This window comes from Pungitius pungitius, chromosome 3 (assembly GCF_949316345.1).
Source record: "Pungitius pungitius chromosome 3, fPunPun2.1, whole genome shotgun sequence".
Lineage (NCBI taxonomy): Eukaryota > Metazoa > Chordata > Actinopteri > Perciformes > Gasterosteidae > Pungitius > Pungitius pungitius.
The window spans coordinates 7,801,160-7,817,823 of record NC_084902.1 but is presented as its reverse complement, the minus strand read 5'-3'; the positions used below and the strand labels follow the sequence as shown (position 1 = coordinate 7,817,823).

Here is a 16,664-nt window from a genome sequence, read left to right as displayed (position 1 = left end):
AGGGAGAGAGATTGGGCTCTTTGGCTGGGCGACGATGACTCGACCGCCCACATGCTCGCAAACGTGAGATCCGAAATGCACTCATCACCGTCATCACTCCAAAACCGCGTTAGCCCGGCTAATTGTTTCCAATCAGCATATCAGGGATCCCGTCAAAGCACTACGAAACCAGACCACACCAGCGAACCGCTTCTCCATCTCATTACACGCTCGTGTGTGTTTGTCACTGTGCACATGTGAGAGATAACTGACAAATTATCAAAAGTTCGATAATTTGGTGCCCAACACTAAGGATTTTTAAAACTAAGGAGGTTTTTCTAAACAAGAGTATGAAGTATGAAGACTATTAATAATTAAAAATCCGCATTGACATTGCCAACATGCACATTTTTTGCCGGTATACAGCACAATTGTCACCATCTAAATGTAGTGCTGACATAAGGTAACATTTGTACTGAACACATGAACGTTAGAACCAATGTAAAGTCAATCCGTCCTATAATGATTTCCCTCTCTTGGTGGCTCGATAGTAAAAGTATTACAAAATTCAGTACACATTATCTTCTGGGCACTAGGAATCTCTGTAGAAAACTTCATGACAATCCATAACAATCCATCCATGCAAGTTCCCCTAAATTTGGTGCATTCCCAGAAGTCACAGTAAGATGACTTGTGCCCACTTGCTATGAATAAGTAAAAGTAAGCAAGAGAACGAGGGCAAAGACTGTTTTCAAGAGCACTTTTCTCACATTCCAGTAAATATGCTGTACAAAAATATGTACTGAAATTAAATACAATGACATAATATATACTATAGATAAGCTATTTATCTTATTCATAAAAAACAGGTAATCACGTTTACCTTTATACTTATTTCTTGATCCTCTATTGTCCCCAATGAACGAACTGTGTTAACAGGAGCCACCATCTTCCTCAGGCAAGTATGTGTGTGCAGCAGAGTTACATGACTAAGCCTTTGCATGTAAATGCATGCATGCATATGTCAGCACATTTGGACTTTTTATTTTTGTAATTTCCATTTCCTGTGTGCTTCACAATGAACTGCTGATGAAGCTGTGGTTTTGCAGTTCCGTGTGATCATATATGTCTGGTAGCATGATGCCTTGTATCTGCTGATGTGTTGAAGGCTAAATATAACTATTCCCTGAATAATTACACTACATGCACCAGATTTCAATAGCGTAAGTGAAGGAGATAGGAGGTTGCTTTGTTGACTTACTTCTGTATAAGTGCTTTCAAATGGCAAAACCAGAAATCTACATCTTAAGATGATAATTTATCCCGGCCTGCTCTGGATCTACCCTTGATGAAGGCTGCTAGTAGTAACAATAGCAGAGATTACGAGAACTGTTCAATATATTTGAAGACTGTTCAAGAAAGCGAACATTCAAATAATTATATATTGAAATATTACAAATCCTTACAACTACATTCCTCATGTTAGGGGATTCTTTTTAGGTTTTTTAAAATACTGGATTGGATGAGAGCAGGATGAGAAAGGACATTCCTATCTGATTATTATGTCCATAAATTATTAATCAATTTGATCTCCAGATATAACATTTCAAGATATATCACTGATGATATTACTGAATGTGGCCCACAAAATACATAACAGAAAGAATGAACGCAAGGGACATTCATATTCTTGCACAATCTACTTGTCATCTTTACTTCACTGAAGCTGAATCACATGCAAACGGGCCCTCATGCATGCACATAACTCATCGGAAAACACACACGCGCACACACACACACACACACACACACACACACACACACACACACACACACACACCATGACATCCTCCCTCCAAGGCTCCACAGCTAAGTGTGCTGCTTTTCCCGTGTGTTGTTGTACCCATGTTAGGCTACTGACGCCAGCTTGTCATTCTCTACTCCTATTACTGCGAGGGAGTGCGTCACAGCTCCCGCTACCTACTTCTCCCTGTCAGCTTTCTGCTCTCTCGCTGATTGACACCAACGTTGCTGAGCGGTAGCATTTCAAGCCGAGTCCCATGAGGAAACTAACGTGAGCGTCCAGACACTGGTCTTCCATTTGGAGCTGCATGTATAACCACTTACATCCGAGTTTGTGTCTGGGCTTCTGGACGTTTTGCTTTGTCATGTTTCTCTCACCAAATGCTTTTTGAGTATCAGAGTAACTGATTATAGGCATTAGTTCAACCACACTTTTTCTTATACACTTAGATTAGTATTAGTTAGGTTTTGTGCAAAAGAACAAGTAATATTCTGAAGTATATTAAAAAAAGGTGAAAAGCCTTGATGATAGCTATAGTGAACTATAATTGCTATAATTGTTGCTGCCTTCCTGTCCTCAAACACTGCCACCCGCCTCCCATGGTTTGTATTTTAACGCATTGTCCAACTGTTATAACAAAGCATGGCCGAATACCAACAAACTCCACATGTGTAGTGCTGAAACAAGCCGGACCTTAGTTTGGGTACACTGGGATGATTGTCAATTCAGAGAAGACATATCAGGACTGAAGCCTGCCAACAACATACACACACGCATATCAACAGTGTCTTACATAACACAGTGAGTGATGGCAGCTGAGGACACAACAATACCGCCATTGGCATTTGTCCTGTGAAAGTTGGACACAGAGGAAGTCGGGCGAGTGGGAGAGAAAACGTGTGTGTGTGTGTGTGAGAGAGAGAGAGAGAGAATGAAAAAGAGATATTTTCTTACTACGAATGCCCATAGGCTGAGGCAAAATGCCCTGAGGAAAAATATTACCCAAGTTAATGCTGCAGTTCATTTTCATGTCTTTCCAGCTTTGTTTTTCATCATGAGCCATTAAAGGCTTTCCCCTTTGACTATGCACTGCAGCTCAAAAAAGTTATTTTCCTCAAAACTATATTTTATGTATTATTTCAATGCTCAGTCAGTTGAACATATCCTAAGTAACCTTTGAGATGACGTGGTGGGAGGGGAGGTTGGTGTATTTTCTACCAAAAGGGAGGCGGCTAAGATTTAATCAATAAACGATAGATTTCAATGTAACTCAATGAGTGTATTACATCACCTGTCCGAAAATAAGGCAATTTCATATCAAAAAATCAGAGAAATGTAACATTGCATTATCTTATTGTATTCGTCCCCTTAGCCATCATTCTAACCATTTCGGCCCTGTGTCAAAGGAGCAGGTACGCTAGAGTCTCTCATAGGGACGCTCGCCTTTGAAACACAGTAGAGCACATTTATACGTCCAAACACGGACGACGCCTCGCAATTGCACGCTGGATGTACGTCATCAATTTGTGTCTGCAGCGAGTGTGTGTGACGTATATGCATGCATTATGAGGGATAATGGAAGGGAAAAACACTCCCAGATGCATGTGATGCAATTATACCCTTGATTATCTGATTGGGTAATCTACATGCTGGAGGCGTCCAAGGCAAACACACCGGCAGACTGTTGACCGAGCATCAACCACTGGGAAGCACGTGAACACGCACACACACACACACACACCTGTATTTCAGCAGTGCTCAACGATGCATGGATATAGTAAACACCACACTGAAAGGCTGAGATGAAAGCAGCATTGATTTGTATAAACCAAAGAAACTATTTTTTATTTGAGGGTCTTCTCTTTATTGCATGTGCGTGCGAGCGAGAGGGAAGAGTTGTTTTTTCCATGGGAGCTTTTTGTGGAGGAAAAGAACAGAGGAAACCAAACAGCTGGTTGGATAGTAACATTTGAGACTAAAGTACATACATATGGCAGCATGTGCTGGATGTGTGTGTGTGTGTGTGTGTGTGGGGGGTATTAGTCAGGCAAACGGTTTGGCTGATCGGGGGAGTGGGGGGGGGGGGGGGGGACGATTCAGCCGGGCGGGGGTTATTAGTCACTGTGGTGCCCTCGGTCCCTCTGCTGTGAGCTCACACAGACAAATTTACAACATTCGTGTGGAAGTGCTGCGTGTAGGGTAACCCTAACCCTAACACAAAAAAACATTCAATTTAAAAAATGTCAATTTTCTTTACTATGAATTAATTTTTTTAATTTTCAGCGGGGGGGGGGAAGGTAATTTCACGGGGGCGGGCGGGCGCTCCCCTGTTATAATGGTAGGGGAAACACTGGGGTGTGTGTGTGTTTGTAAAATTTGCGACATCATACTTAATTTGACTTGACTGGCTTAGTGAAATGATCCTCAATGACACTTGCACTGTAATCTGAATGGAGGTCCTGCTTTACCAGGATGGTGGCATAATCTCTTACATGTGGAGTAAAACACACACAGTCCCACCATCGATCGCATGAGAGCATTTGGCAAAGATGTTTTGGGAACAATCATTTTCAGCAAACCTGCAGAACTCATTCGATCCACGGTTAATAATGTTTGCCAGGGTCATGTTAGCTCAGTAAACATTGTAAACGCGAGGTTTATGATCTAAATCGCTAGTTTCAGTTCCTCTTTCGATGCAGAAATGAATGATGAGTGAATGATGGCGCCATTTAGTGTAAAATATCCCGTAAAGCAGGGTAGGCTTTGGGGCAAGGCTGCCTTCGGTTTGCCAGAAGTTGTTTTCTGTCCTGTCTCGCTTTTGGTATACGGTTTAATAAAACTGAGACTTAAATAATGTTGTTTCACTATTAGATGGGAGTGCTTAAGTGCAAATATAAATAATCTCACTTGTATGTAAAGAAAACAGAGGGTTGGAGAAATCATTGTCATACAACGCAGGATATTAAAGGCCAACGGCAGGTTTTTTAATTGGTTTTACATTTAAATGAGGTTTCTTACAAATAGCCTCCGAAAATTCTCTCACTGTTTGATATTACTGAATAAGTAATGTCCTCTCTTGCCAAATCAGCTAAAAATGCTTTTAGGCTGCCATTATCTTCTCTTTTTATTATGTTTAAATCTAATGGAAACACCAGAACATATAGAATTATGTTATCCTGCTAACAAGAGAAAATGCATGCAACACAGATGGGCTCAGATTATTTTATATTATCAATATGCGTCAAAGACAAGCCATGACTTAACTTTTATCCGTTTTTGGGAGATAATGGCCTACAAAGGCCTTTGGCCTGAAGCTTCTTGTTTACAGGATACATTCTGTGTAGTTTTCATCTCGACATCCAAACCATAAACTCAAACTAGTGTGATTCTAGGTAGAATTACACCAGATAGGCAGCTCAGTCAGGAACACTGCAACACTGCAGTGCTATTAGGCATCCTGATAGATAGGTGCATCATTACTTGTCATCATCATTAAATCACATGAGGGGCCACACCTTCAACATCTGTTAAGATTTCAAATATATTTTAGTGCACGTCCACCTTAAGTCTCCAAAGCAAAGGCCTAGCTGTCAAAGTAAACATTATGCAGTAAATGCCAACCATTCCTGCATGAAACAAATCAACGCCTTGTCTTTACTGATTTTAGGGTAAACAAACTGCCCGTGCTGTTTCCTGAGTGTCCACAGAAAATGTCATAATTTTGTTGTGTGAAGAGGATTTACTCAAAAAAACTAAAACGTCATTACAAGTAAAGTCCTCACAGTAAACAGTCCGAGCAGACCCGTTTATAACCATCTCCTCCTGACGGAGTTTACTGTGATGAGAACCAGGCAGACATGCACACGGACACGCATGGACAGAACTAGACTCCGCTCGTCGATGCCGCCCCCCCCCCCTCCTTTCACCTCTGACCAAGCATATTTTGGAGCTTAAACACGCCATTGAATCAAGTAACAAGGCCATCCTTGTCCAAGGGCCACCAAACCCCATCTGGACAGCCAGGAGGGAAGCCACTGTGCGTGTGTTTGTGTGTGCGAGTAGGATACAGTGTACAGTAGTGGCCACGCCGGGTTAAAAATATTTGCTGCAGCGTTTCAGGCCACTCCCTCGTTTTCACTCACGCATGCACCCTGGCCCTCTCCTGTCACTGGGGGGAGCATATTGCATGAAGACAAAACACACAAACTCACACCAATATCCATTGCTCAAAAACCACGCGCGATCAACGCGAACTTGCCTCATCAAGGTCGTCTGTGTGAGAGCTCGCGCCGTGTGGAGAAAAAAAGAGAGAGAGAGAGGTTGGTGACGGGGACGAGATGGTTGTCCTCTCACCAACAACACTTCCGCTGCGCTTGGCAGCGAGACCCCTCTCTGTCCCCCTCCCTCCCTAACCCTCCCCAGCAAATCTTTCAACGCGCTCCCTTTCCCCTCCCCGCCCTCCCTCAGTGCTCCTCTCTCACGCAGCAGCTCGTTAGGTCCCCTCAAGCTAGTTTGTCCACCCCCCCCCCCTCCCTTCTCCTCTCTCACACACACCCTCACTTGTCTCTTTGACTGCTGCTCGAGGCTGGATGCCGCCTGTGCTCATTCCAGTGCCTTCCTTTTCTTCAACCCCCTATTTTTTGAACCCATCGTTCTATCTTTGTTTCACTGTGTCCGTGTACCCTCCTGCGTTTCTTTTGAATGGAATGATCCATTGAAGAGGGCAACGCAGGCCAGGGCTTCTGAATTTTTTGTTTAGCATGAAATGATGCACATCCGACTCAACTTCTCTCCCACCTTTTCTCTGCTTGACACCACTCTTTTCGTTGCCTTATTCCAGCAATAAACAATCAAGAGTCTCTCAGAGCAGGACCCTTGATATTTCATCAGAGTGGCACTTTCTGCTGGATGTGGAGGATGGGGAATGTCTTGTGTGGTTTGTGACCAATCTTGGGTAAAATAACAGTCCAATACAAATAAGCCCTGTTGAAATGGTTTGTTCAAACCTTTCACCTGTGATGTAGTCATTGACATTAAAAGATATCCCCCATCATCTCATTGAAGGTATAATAAGCCTCAATGTTACACAAAGATAGCTCTAGATACGAGAACAGGTTGCGTGTCTCCCTGGAAAAGTACTTGCGTCAATGTGAGAATGTGGGCCTTCCCTCAAATAGATATCTGCCCCCCCCCCCATATCCTCTCTCATTCACATACTGTATATGATGATGAGATAATGAACATGTTATGCAACGTGGCCTTATTCAAGATCTGACCTCCAAATTGAAATGTATTAATTTGTTTCACTCCGCTACGGCATTATACTTTGACATGTTTCCATTTGTAGTAAAACTTATCATTGAGAAACTTTTACATTGTGTATGGCTTCGGATGAAACAAGTTACTGGAAGTTAACGTGTCTGTCATATTCTGCTGTGACTGTCTAACAGAAAGGGAAATAAACTGCAAAAAAAATAACTTGGAAAACATTTTTGCTTTTTTTAGACATTCTATTTATGGTTATTTTTACTCATAGAGCGCCTTTCAATTGTAAGTGACCCAAAAAACACTATCAGAGGCTTTTTCCCCTCACAAAATCCCTATTCCACCGAGACCCCCGGGCCTAAAGACGGACTACTTCAGCTAAAAAAGCTAGGCCTCGGTCTGGAGCTTGCCCCGAAAGATCACCGTGGAGTAAAACAGGTCAAAATAAAAATCCTCAAACATTAAGACTCAACTCGGTCTCATATTGACCTCATAGAAACACCTTTTTACATCGATATAATACTTATTTACATACCAGTACAACACCACAACAATAAATCCCTCTCAACTAAAAAAACAGAAGTACAGCAACACAGCCGACGCTGTATTCCAGCTAGCAGAGTGCCTCTCTTGCCTCTGGCTCGGCAGGCCGCAGCAGCCTGCTTCATGAATACTGCACACGGCCACCGCTTCTCTCAGGTACAACTGCACTCTGGAGAGCTTCATAATCTACAGTACAGATAAACTGTGTGTGTGAGGGAAGGAGATGACTGAATGAGTGATTTGATTAGTTTGTTAAATGTCTGTCTTCCAATCCAATTCAATCCACTTTATTTGTATAGCACAGTTTAAACAAACAGCAAGGTTACCAAAGTGCTTTACAGAGATACCTATGACACTAAAGAAAGACAAACAAACATCAATAGTGACAGTGACAGCGACCCCAAAGACCACATCAGCTCTCATGGTGAATCAAAAGCCAGGGAATTAAAATAAATAAAAGCCAGGGAATAAAAATTTGGCAACGTGCCGTCGTAGGAGGAGGAATCACGAGATGTAATATATATTCCTTAAATGATAAATCATTATGACTGTATTTCTGAATTTCTTACACTTACGTCCTCTTAGGGTGGTTTGTTGTGCAAACTGGGGCTGTGTTGAAAATCTCTCCTATCTTGTTCACTAATCAATAATAATAAACCCTCCAAAGCTTACTCTATAGCACGGAAATGTTTGACATTAACAAATATTGATTTTGTTATGTTGAAAATGTTATAATAATTGCAATGTGGCGTATTCATCAACATGTAACCTTTTCAGGACAGTGGCACCTTTTTATTACACTAATAATAAGAACACACATATACTGTATGTTTACAGCTGCAACACCAAGCTATGTTTTAACAACTGACAACAGGTTTTAAGGGGATTTCCGATTACCAAACAGCAGCAGAATGACGTTGGCAACAGAATGGTGAAGAAAGTTTAACATCTTGGAAGGTAAAAGACCACAAAAGAGCTAAAAAGGACAAGATTGACATTGAGTATCTGTCAAGGTGCCAGAACTGGAATCTTACACTTGTCTGGGATATTGGTAGATCTTTTTAGGTATTTATGTATCATAAAAAAATAAATGTAAAATCATGTAAAAATAAAACTGATGTAGAATGAAATAATTCTTTGGAAAATGCCAGAATTTCGGTCATTTCAAAATCTGTTGAAAAAGGTGCAATCCCGTGTGCGTGTTCCCCTCTCTCCGTGCACTACATCAATCTCCATGTTCCTCTCAGTGGTCCAGCAGGTTACACAGCGAGGACAGGCTACGGGAGCACACGCTGTACTCAGCATCTGGTTCGACTTTGAGGTATTTTAAGTTTTAAAGTTCAATTTGTCATCCGTCCCCGTTCCGGACCTGATAGGACAGAACCGGTAATGGAGCTGTTCTAATAGTACAGATCGTCCACTAAGTCAAAGTTCCCTGGATACCAGTTAGCAAGGAACCACCAGGCATCCAAAGTCTGACAGCTAATGCGGGATCAGCGCTAGTCGAATGAGGGAGCGAAATGTGTGAGATGGGAGCACGTGTGTGCTTGTGGATCCGGGAATACTGACATACAAAACGCATGTGATCAGCCTCAGCAGTGCCTTTGGTGACTCACCATCACCTACAAACACTAAACATACACGACGAGTGCACGCTAAGATAAAAGCCCAATTCTAATTTCATTCCCTTTCTATGACGGCACAGTGATATTATCACAAAAATAGTTACCAAATTAAATTTTGATTAATAAAAGCATGAGGAAAAACCTATTTGAAGACAATTTTTACAATGACAAAAGTCGGATTAAAAATCTGTTGTGATAATAGCGAGGCAGCTTTAAAAATGGCTCGAAACTGTAGCGGCTAACAGGCAGAAACAGAGAAACTCATCATCAATACCTCTCATACCTTTACCCTGAAAGACAGGTAGTGAAGCATTTAATTACCGCTACACTTTATTTCCTTCTTTGGTCTCAAAATCATCAATTGAGATGAGGGGAAAACTGTCATCGGTATGGATTATGCTGCTTCTACGGCTACATGGGTGAGTATGACAAAAGCTCGCCCACTTAAAATGATCTATTAGAAATCCCCAATGCACATGCATGTGCATGGATTACCGTCTCTAGTTCTGAGCTCCTCGTTCATTCCCCATGAAAGAATTGTTTTTTCTCTCATGTTTGTCACTAGAGGACAAGTGCACATTCTGGGGCAAAGATAGCAGGGCAGTAACCTCCAGTCAGGAGGAATTCATGGGTGTGAAAGGATGATCGGCGCAAACATCGCTTGTTTCAGCAGAAAGTCAACTCCCAGGCCGCAAATAATATTATATCCAAAAATGATTTTGTATGTTTTCCATTCAATCCAAATGTGAGCAGGTGAGCGAGGGACATGCCTGGATGCTACGGGTCACAAGTCACGGATTACTTGTCAGGCCTAGATGCTAATTCATGTTGGATGCCTACTTTGTTTGTTTAAGTAATGCATTTCCTGCTTTAAGTTTCCCTCCATGCGTTTGTGTCATCAAATTGAAAATCATGAAAGATTTCTGGCAATGTGTCTTACTGTTCTTCAGTGGCTTTACGATTTGATGCACGTTGAACCCTGCAGGACATGCCACATCTGAACATTCAACTTTCTGTCATGTGGTATGACACTAAGAAAGTGAAGTGCAAAGGAGGTAATCCAAGGGAGGACACAGATTAGGCTCAACAGTCAATCAACACAATCAGGAGTCAATCACAATCCGAGACACACACACACACGTGGTAGATGCATGATGATTTATGGAATTGGTGTATCCCTTACATGTAAAAAAAAAGAAAAGAAAACGTGTTTTGTATGTTCAGAAGGTGAAATCAGTGCTATTTTCGGATGTGAGCAGAGTGTGCTTCCAGCTGCAGGTATAAGCACATTGAAAAAGTATTCAGGGCAGAGCACATCCAGCCCATTCATGCCTTCTTGGTCACATCAAGCTGCATTTTTGTAATGGGTCCCAAAGTAAACATTTGAACTCATCACTGCGTTCTCTGCAGTTACCTCCAGAAACAACAACAGGGATTCTTAGGTTTCATATTAATGAATACATCAGGGTAGCCAACACAATGGTAGTGTACTATTCATGTTCGTGTGGGGACGAACTTGAGATCAATTGGCTCCGTGATGTGTTTGGAAATGCCCCCCCCCCCCCCCCCGACACCACCAGCCCGGCACCCACATTAAAGCAGACGCTTCGAAAACATGTACATGTGACCTCATACCTATGTGCTCGCACACGCACACGCATACTTTAGCTCTCATTTGCGCACAGTGACTTGGCAAGCTGCGTGCATGTATGTCCATGCATTTGATTCTCCAGCACAACGACGATCGAATTAACAGCAGTGCCCGAGAGAAACAGCTGTGCGAATGACAGAAATACTAGAACGGCTCTGCGGGCGCCTTCATGAAGGACACACATGTTTGGTGGCATGATAAAGTGTGTTGTTGTAATAATACGTGTTACCCCGGGCTGGCCGGTGTCGTGAATGAAACGCGCGTAAAGGTGTCACATATGCCGTCCGCGAAAGAGACCCGCAAAGGTTGCAGGTTTACAGTGGCTGAAAAGGTTATTGTCCTTTTCGGCGTCGTGCTTTGGCTCAGACGTCCGGAGCGGGACGCGTCTTACCTGGTCCCGCGGAATGCAAGGCAGCGAAGTCCTGCGGCGGGACTTGCTGTTGCTCTGACTGTGATCCATCATCTCCGAGGCCGATATGGAGCTGGACCTCCGTCTCCTTTTGAAGACAGGGATGTCCTCCTCCTTCGCCCCGGTCACAGAGCCACAGCACCCCGTCCCGCTGGTCCCTGGGGCCGGCCGCAGCCGGTCAGCATACCTCGCAAGCAAAACCCCCAGCAGTCCCAGCAGGTAGGCCAGGTAGGGTCTCCAGCTGGCCCGCGGGCTGCCCAGAGAGACGACAGACACTGCCCCGATGACGCTAACGAAGACGACGACGGACACTCCCCGACGCAGCCGGACGACCAGCAAAGCCCCGCTGCCCAGGCAGCCGAGGACTACCAGGGTGGCGGCGTGGGACAGCGGCTGCTCCTCGGCGCCGCGCAGGACCAACTGCGCCGCGGCTTCGCCCAAGAGGCACGCGGCTAACAGGAGAACCGCGGTGCGGACGAGCGCCCCGCGGCGAAGGAGGTACAGCCCGCCCCAGAAGGAGGCACACGCGAGTGTGCAAGCCGGGTGCACGCAGTAGCACGCAGTCACCAGCAGCTCCGCAGCGCAGCCCGCCGCGAAATGAAGACGGGAGCCGGAGCCGCTGCTATTTCCGTCGCTGCCCGCATCCCAGTCGACCAATGTGAGCAGCAGAGCGAGGATAACAGAGACGGAGGCAGCGCAGAGCGCGGCGGGCGACGCTCCGCGACGTGCCCAGGTGGCGGCGAGTGCGTGCCACGAGTGGCTCCCCGCGTCCCGGCGCAACGGGGTGACACATGTCCTCACGTAGCCGTGGCGCTCCGCAGACGCCCGGGGATGTTTTTCGTGAGCACTTCTCGACGAACCCCGGTCGCCGTCCGCCTCCAAGGCCATCGCGGGTCAGTCGAGCGGAACGTTGCGCCGGGGAGACGAGGGAAGTTGTCCGCGTGTCTGCGCCTCATTCCGTGATTGCCACTGCAGCAAAAAACAGTGGTCAGTGAGGACCGCTGTCCAAAACTAAAAGTTCAATAAACTTAGAACTGCAAAATGATTGGATTCTCTCCTTTGAGTGTTGTAGTTCAGAACCTCCCCATCATATTTGCTCTGGTATTGTGTTGGTAGTTAACCGGTGAACCGAAAAATGCGACCCCTGACTTTTCACACATCCAGGCCTCTGATACACTTCTTCTCACAATCTCTCTTTCTCTCCCCCCCCTCCCACTGGTCACTAGTCCTGAATGTGTGTGTGTGTGTGTGTGTGTGTGTGTGTGTGTGTGTGTGTGTGTGTGTGTGTGTGATGCCTGCGGCACGTGCCAGCTCTTCGCCTTGTTTTTGTTCATTCTGCAGGCTGGGATGGTTGTCGTGTTTACGTGACAATTTCATTTAATTAATTCTAGGCCATCACCACAGAGACTTAAACAGAATGTCTTACTACCACTTACCTTTAATCAGGTTCAGGTTATATTTAAAACTTGTATCTGTATCAATTAAGGAAGCTAAGTTGTACCTCCGAAAATCTCAATCCTACAAAGAAGAGAATATAACTGTAGTAGTAATCATCTTGTTACGCATGATATATCTATCTTTTTCCTGGATTAGGATCCTAAATCCCATCATCCTCTTCCTCCTGTGGCGGAATGGCCAAGGATAAAATAGAAGCCTCCACCTGTTTGCCCTACATTTTATGTGAGGATTTAAAATGATGCACTGCGGTGGCAGAAGTCTGTCATCTCTTCACGTACTATTATTAATACAACTAAATCATATAAATCGGTTGCAAGAACATTTGTGTTTTTGCTTATAAAAGTATTCAAAAGGTAAAGAATGCTGCAGCGAGAATTTTGAGCTTTTTCTAAAACTAGAAAATTTGGCAATTTAGGACCATCTCAATTGGCCAATGCTCTAATTTTACCATCTCGATCTACGAGATCTTGTGCTTGAAGGGGAGGCCTTATTTCTTCCCCATTGCATTGGTCGTGTATTTGTTTGTCTGACAGAAGTCGTTGTATTGTATCGTATGCATTTGACCAGTTCAGTCATGACAAACACTGCATTAGGTCCGAATTGCTGTAGAATTAATCCGTCAAAACATCTGTGCAATACAGGTACATCCATTATGTTGAAGCAGAGGAATAGTGTTTTAAATACAGCAGCGATACACAACATGGCTCAGTACAATCAGTGGAGGGCAATCAGGGCATAAATCCAGTTGCAGTTTATCCCAGCACTACGCAAAGTGTTCACTATCATTTCAGCTCCGTGAAAAACAGCATGTATGCATGTCAGAAAAGGTTGAGAGAGGAAAACGGAAGACACCAAATGAGTTTTAACTTTTTAATCTTTCTTTCAGAAGAGAACTCAAGCAGTGTCCATCGACCTTTGACTTCAGAGATGTTTTCCAGACATGCTTCTCCAGCTGCACAAAGGAAGTGTTGCCACCAATGTCATTTTTTTGTTCTGAAGTGCTTAAAGACAACTGGACGTGAGTGTGTGTATTATCACTCAAGTGTGGTTTGCTTACACAACCACATTTGGACATTGGGACGCAGACGTCACGCTGTATTGTCTTCAAACGTATAATAATGCAAATATAACCTTAAGTATCCTTTTTATTGACATTGATATTGAACATTTTCACTGATATTGCACAATTGAATTGTTTTTCACTGAACCCACTATTCATTTTTAAGCGACCTACGTCAGTGGCGTCTCCTGTTGCGCGGTAATGTCGTAGTTTAGCGGAAGTAGTCCGTTTCTCTGACCACCGCAGCAGTCTCATCAATACTCCTGATATTCTCCGTCACTTCTCTGCTTGACCCCATGACGTTTTCCATTGACGTCAAGTCCGGAGGTCATGTCTGGACTTTTCATCTGCAGCCTCTATGCCTCTGTGAGCTTTGCAGCAGCGAGACGACTGTTCTCCTCAGAACAGTCGTCTCACTGTTGAGAAAACATCAGAAATGTTATGCTGCTCTGACACTTCCTCTGAAGGGGAAACTCTGTACACACGGCGCTCTACGGTTTTGGGTGCAGTGGCACACTCCGGGGACTGAGGGGAAAGCCGGTATGCCAAGGACACACAACTGCCTGCTCCAAACAAAACATCAAATTAGTGATTCCCCGCGGAGTTCGATCATACAAGGAGTTCAGTAGCCACTCTTGCAGAAGGCTTGTAATACCTTGGAGGGTAGAACATATGCTTTCTGGTTATAATGATTCTCTTTATTTATGCATGTGGAGTCTGGAAAATGAAGATCTGTAAGGCCTACATTTACATTGTAAAGGGATGTGCATCTTTTCAGGTCACTTCCTGCAAAGAGGTTTTAATGCACATTCAAACATGCTGTAGAAGAAGTTGCATTAGTTAAACATGTAGTGAATCATGAGGTGCTATGTCTCTTGTTAATTGTTACTTGATGGATTATGCACTTTAGTTAGCACAGCAGAACGTGTACCATATCCTGTTTGGTACTTTCCACCAGAAATACATTTCCCACCTTTTCTCACCAGAAACAACTTGGCACGCAGCTCAAATACTTGCTCTCTAACACAAAAACAGTGTATGTAAATATGCATTTTGTTCTTGTGTTTTCTTCAAAGACCTATCCATGTCTCACAAGGAGGAAAAAGACCCCGGCACTCGGCTTAATCAGGGCTGCTGCTGCTGCTTGATCTTATCAGACCAGACCTGGAGAACACAACCAAACCAGTCAGTGCCTGACAAACAAAGTCTCTTTTTGGGCAGCCCTGCGTCAGTAGCATGAAAACATAAATTGTGTCTTCTAATCCTTCAGGAATTTCTGATAGCGGCCTTGGTGTGTGTGTGTGTGTGTGTGTGTGTGTGTGTGTGTGTGTGTGTGTGTGTAGGTGTCGGTGTGTGTGTCCCTTCAACTCGAGTAGTCAAGGATCTGGGGACCGGAAAGAGCCGGCCCATGAAAATGTCAATGGCTTCCATAGGAAACATTAAATAGTTTGTATGTAATTATGTATGTATGATTATTATCCTTGTCATTAACATATCCAAACATCTTATTAGCCACACCCATCTTTCTAATTGGTATTTAGCTTGCTGCTTGCTTGGCGGTGTTTACCACGCTTATAGTGAAAAACAGAGACATATAATACACACAAATATAATTGTGTGATTGGGATTAATAATAATAATTATTGCATTAATAAAGGTATGGAAATATAATCTAAAGGTGTTTTACATTGGCCGTAGACTCATCTTTTAAAATGTGTTCCACAAGCAACACATTTTAAAAGATGAGTCTAAAAAGGGGACCCGGTCCAAAACCTAAAGCTATTTTGGGGGCCTGGGCATTGAAACATTTGGGTACCCCTGATCCATGGGATTACAAGTGATATGATGAAAGTTTTCAGCCGCTCCTTCGCATTACAAAGAGACAGAAAAAAGGAAAGATGTATCATCAGGAGTTGTACCTCTGCTTCAGCACTGGTCTCAGTGCAATTTGTTTGCACACAGTCTCTCCATTCTTGTGTGTCAGCCTCCCACTTCTGCCCCCTCTGAATGACCCTCTCTCAATGTGTGTTTGTGTGGCTATCAACAAACCACTGTGATCCGCTGGGATAACACAGACATGTACACAAAGCGCGATCACTGATACCACTGTGCTTTACAAACCCCACTTTAAGAGAACAAATATATGGTCAAAGCGGGGTGTGAGCCGAAGGTGTGGCAGCCTGCAGAAAATACCAATGAACTATATAGAAAGGCCGGATGTAATTAATATTTAACAGCCTGTCGCCTTGTATTCACGATGAGGGTAGTGAATAGTTTTTATGTATTTCGTGTGAGGGTATTAGCAACACAAGTTGGCTTTCCATCCAAATATGTTTGTATTTTAAGCAAATTTACAAGGTTGGTTGGTTGGTGCCAGGTCTTTGTTGGATTAATTACGCAAACCAGCAAAAACTGGAGTTGGTTGAAACTTGAAAAAACTTTGCGATGCACATAGAGCCAGCAACCTCACGTGGATTCATTGATAAAACGAAATAAAAACTGAACAGTAAGCTGCACTAATTCTCCCATTACGGGAACAAACAAAAGAATTCTACATGTGCGGAACATTTGTTAAAGTGGCCTGACGAAAATTGAGAAAGAGAAGAGGCAAGAAGGAAAGAGGCAGATGAGGGACGGTGTTGTTTTTGTGTGTCTGAGTGCTCGTGAGCTTTTGTGTGAGCTCTTATCTCGGCTGCTCCGAGGGCTCTTGTCTTCCTGCGGACAAGTATTCCATGCCGTGTGAATTGATGATTGCTTTTGAACCTTATGCCAATAGTCTATTATCTGTGCGCTATTCACAATATTTTTTGTTTGTTGTTTGTTCCGCTACACCATTCATCGTGAGCAGCTGATTGAATAATTACTCACCT

The 16,664-nt window shown here is 43.7% G+C and overlaps 1 protein-coding gene across 1 annotated transcript in view; it reads right to left on the bottom strand.

The window, feature by feature from the left end:
• Positions 1-12,480, bottom strand: part of LOC119214508 (cGMP-inhibited 3',5'-cyclic phosphodiesterase 3A-like) — a 31,505-nt gene extending 19,025 nt beyond the window's left edge. The window contains exon 1 of the mRNA XM_037466314.2: positions 11,259-12,480. Within this exon, the coding sequence (XP_037322211.2) occupies positions 11,259-12,164 (906 nt within the window). The 5' untranslated portion in view covers positions 12,165-12,480. The remainder of the gene's footprint in view (positions 1-11,258) is intronic.
• Between the last annotated feature and the right edge of the window lie 4,184 nt (positions 12,481-16,664).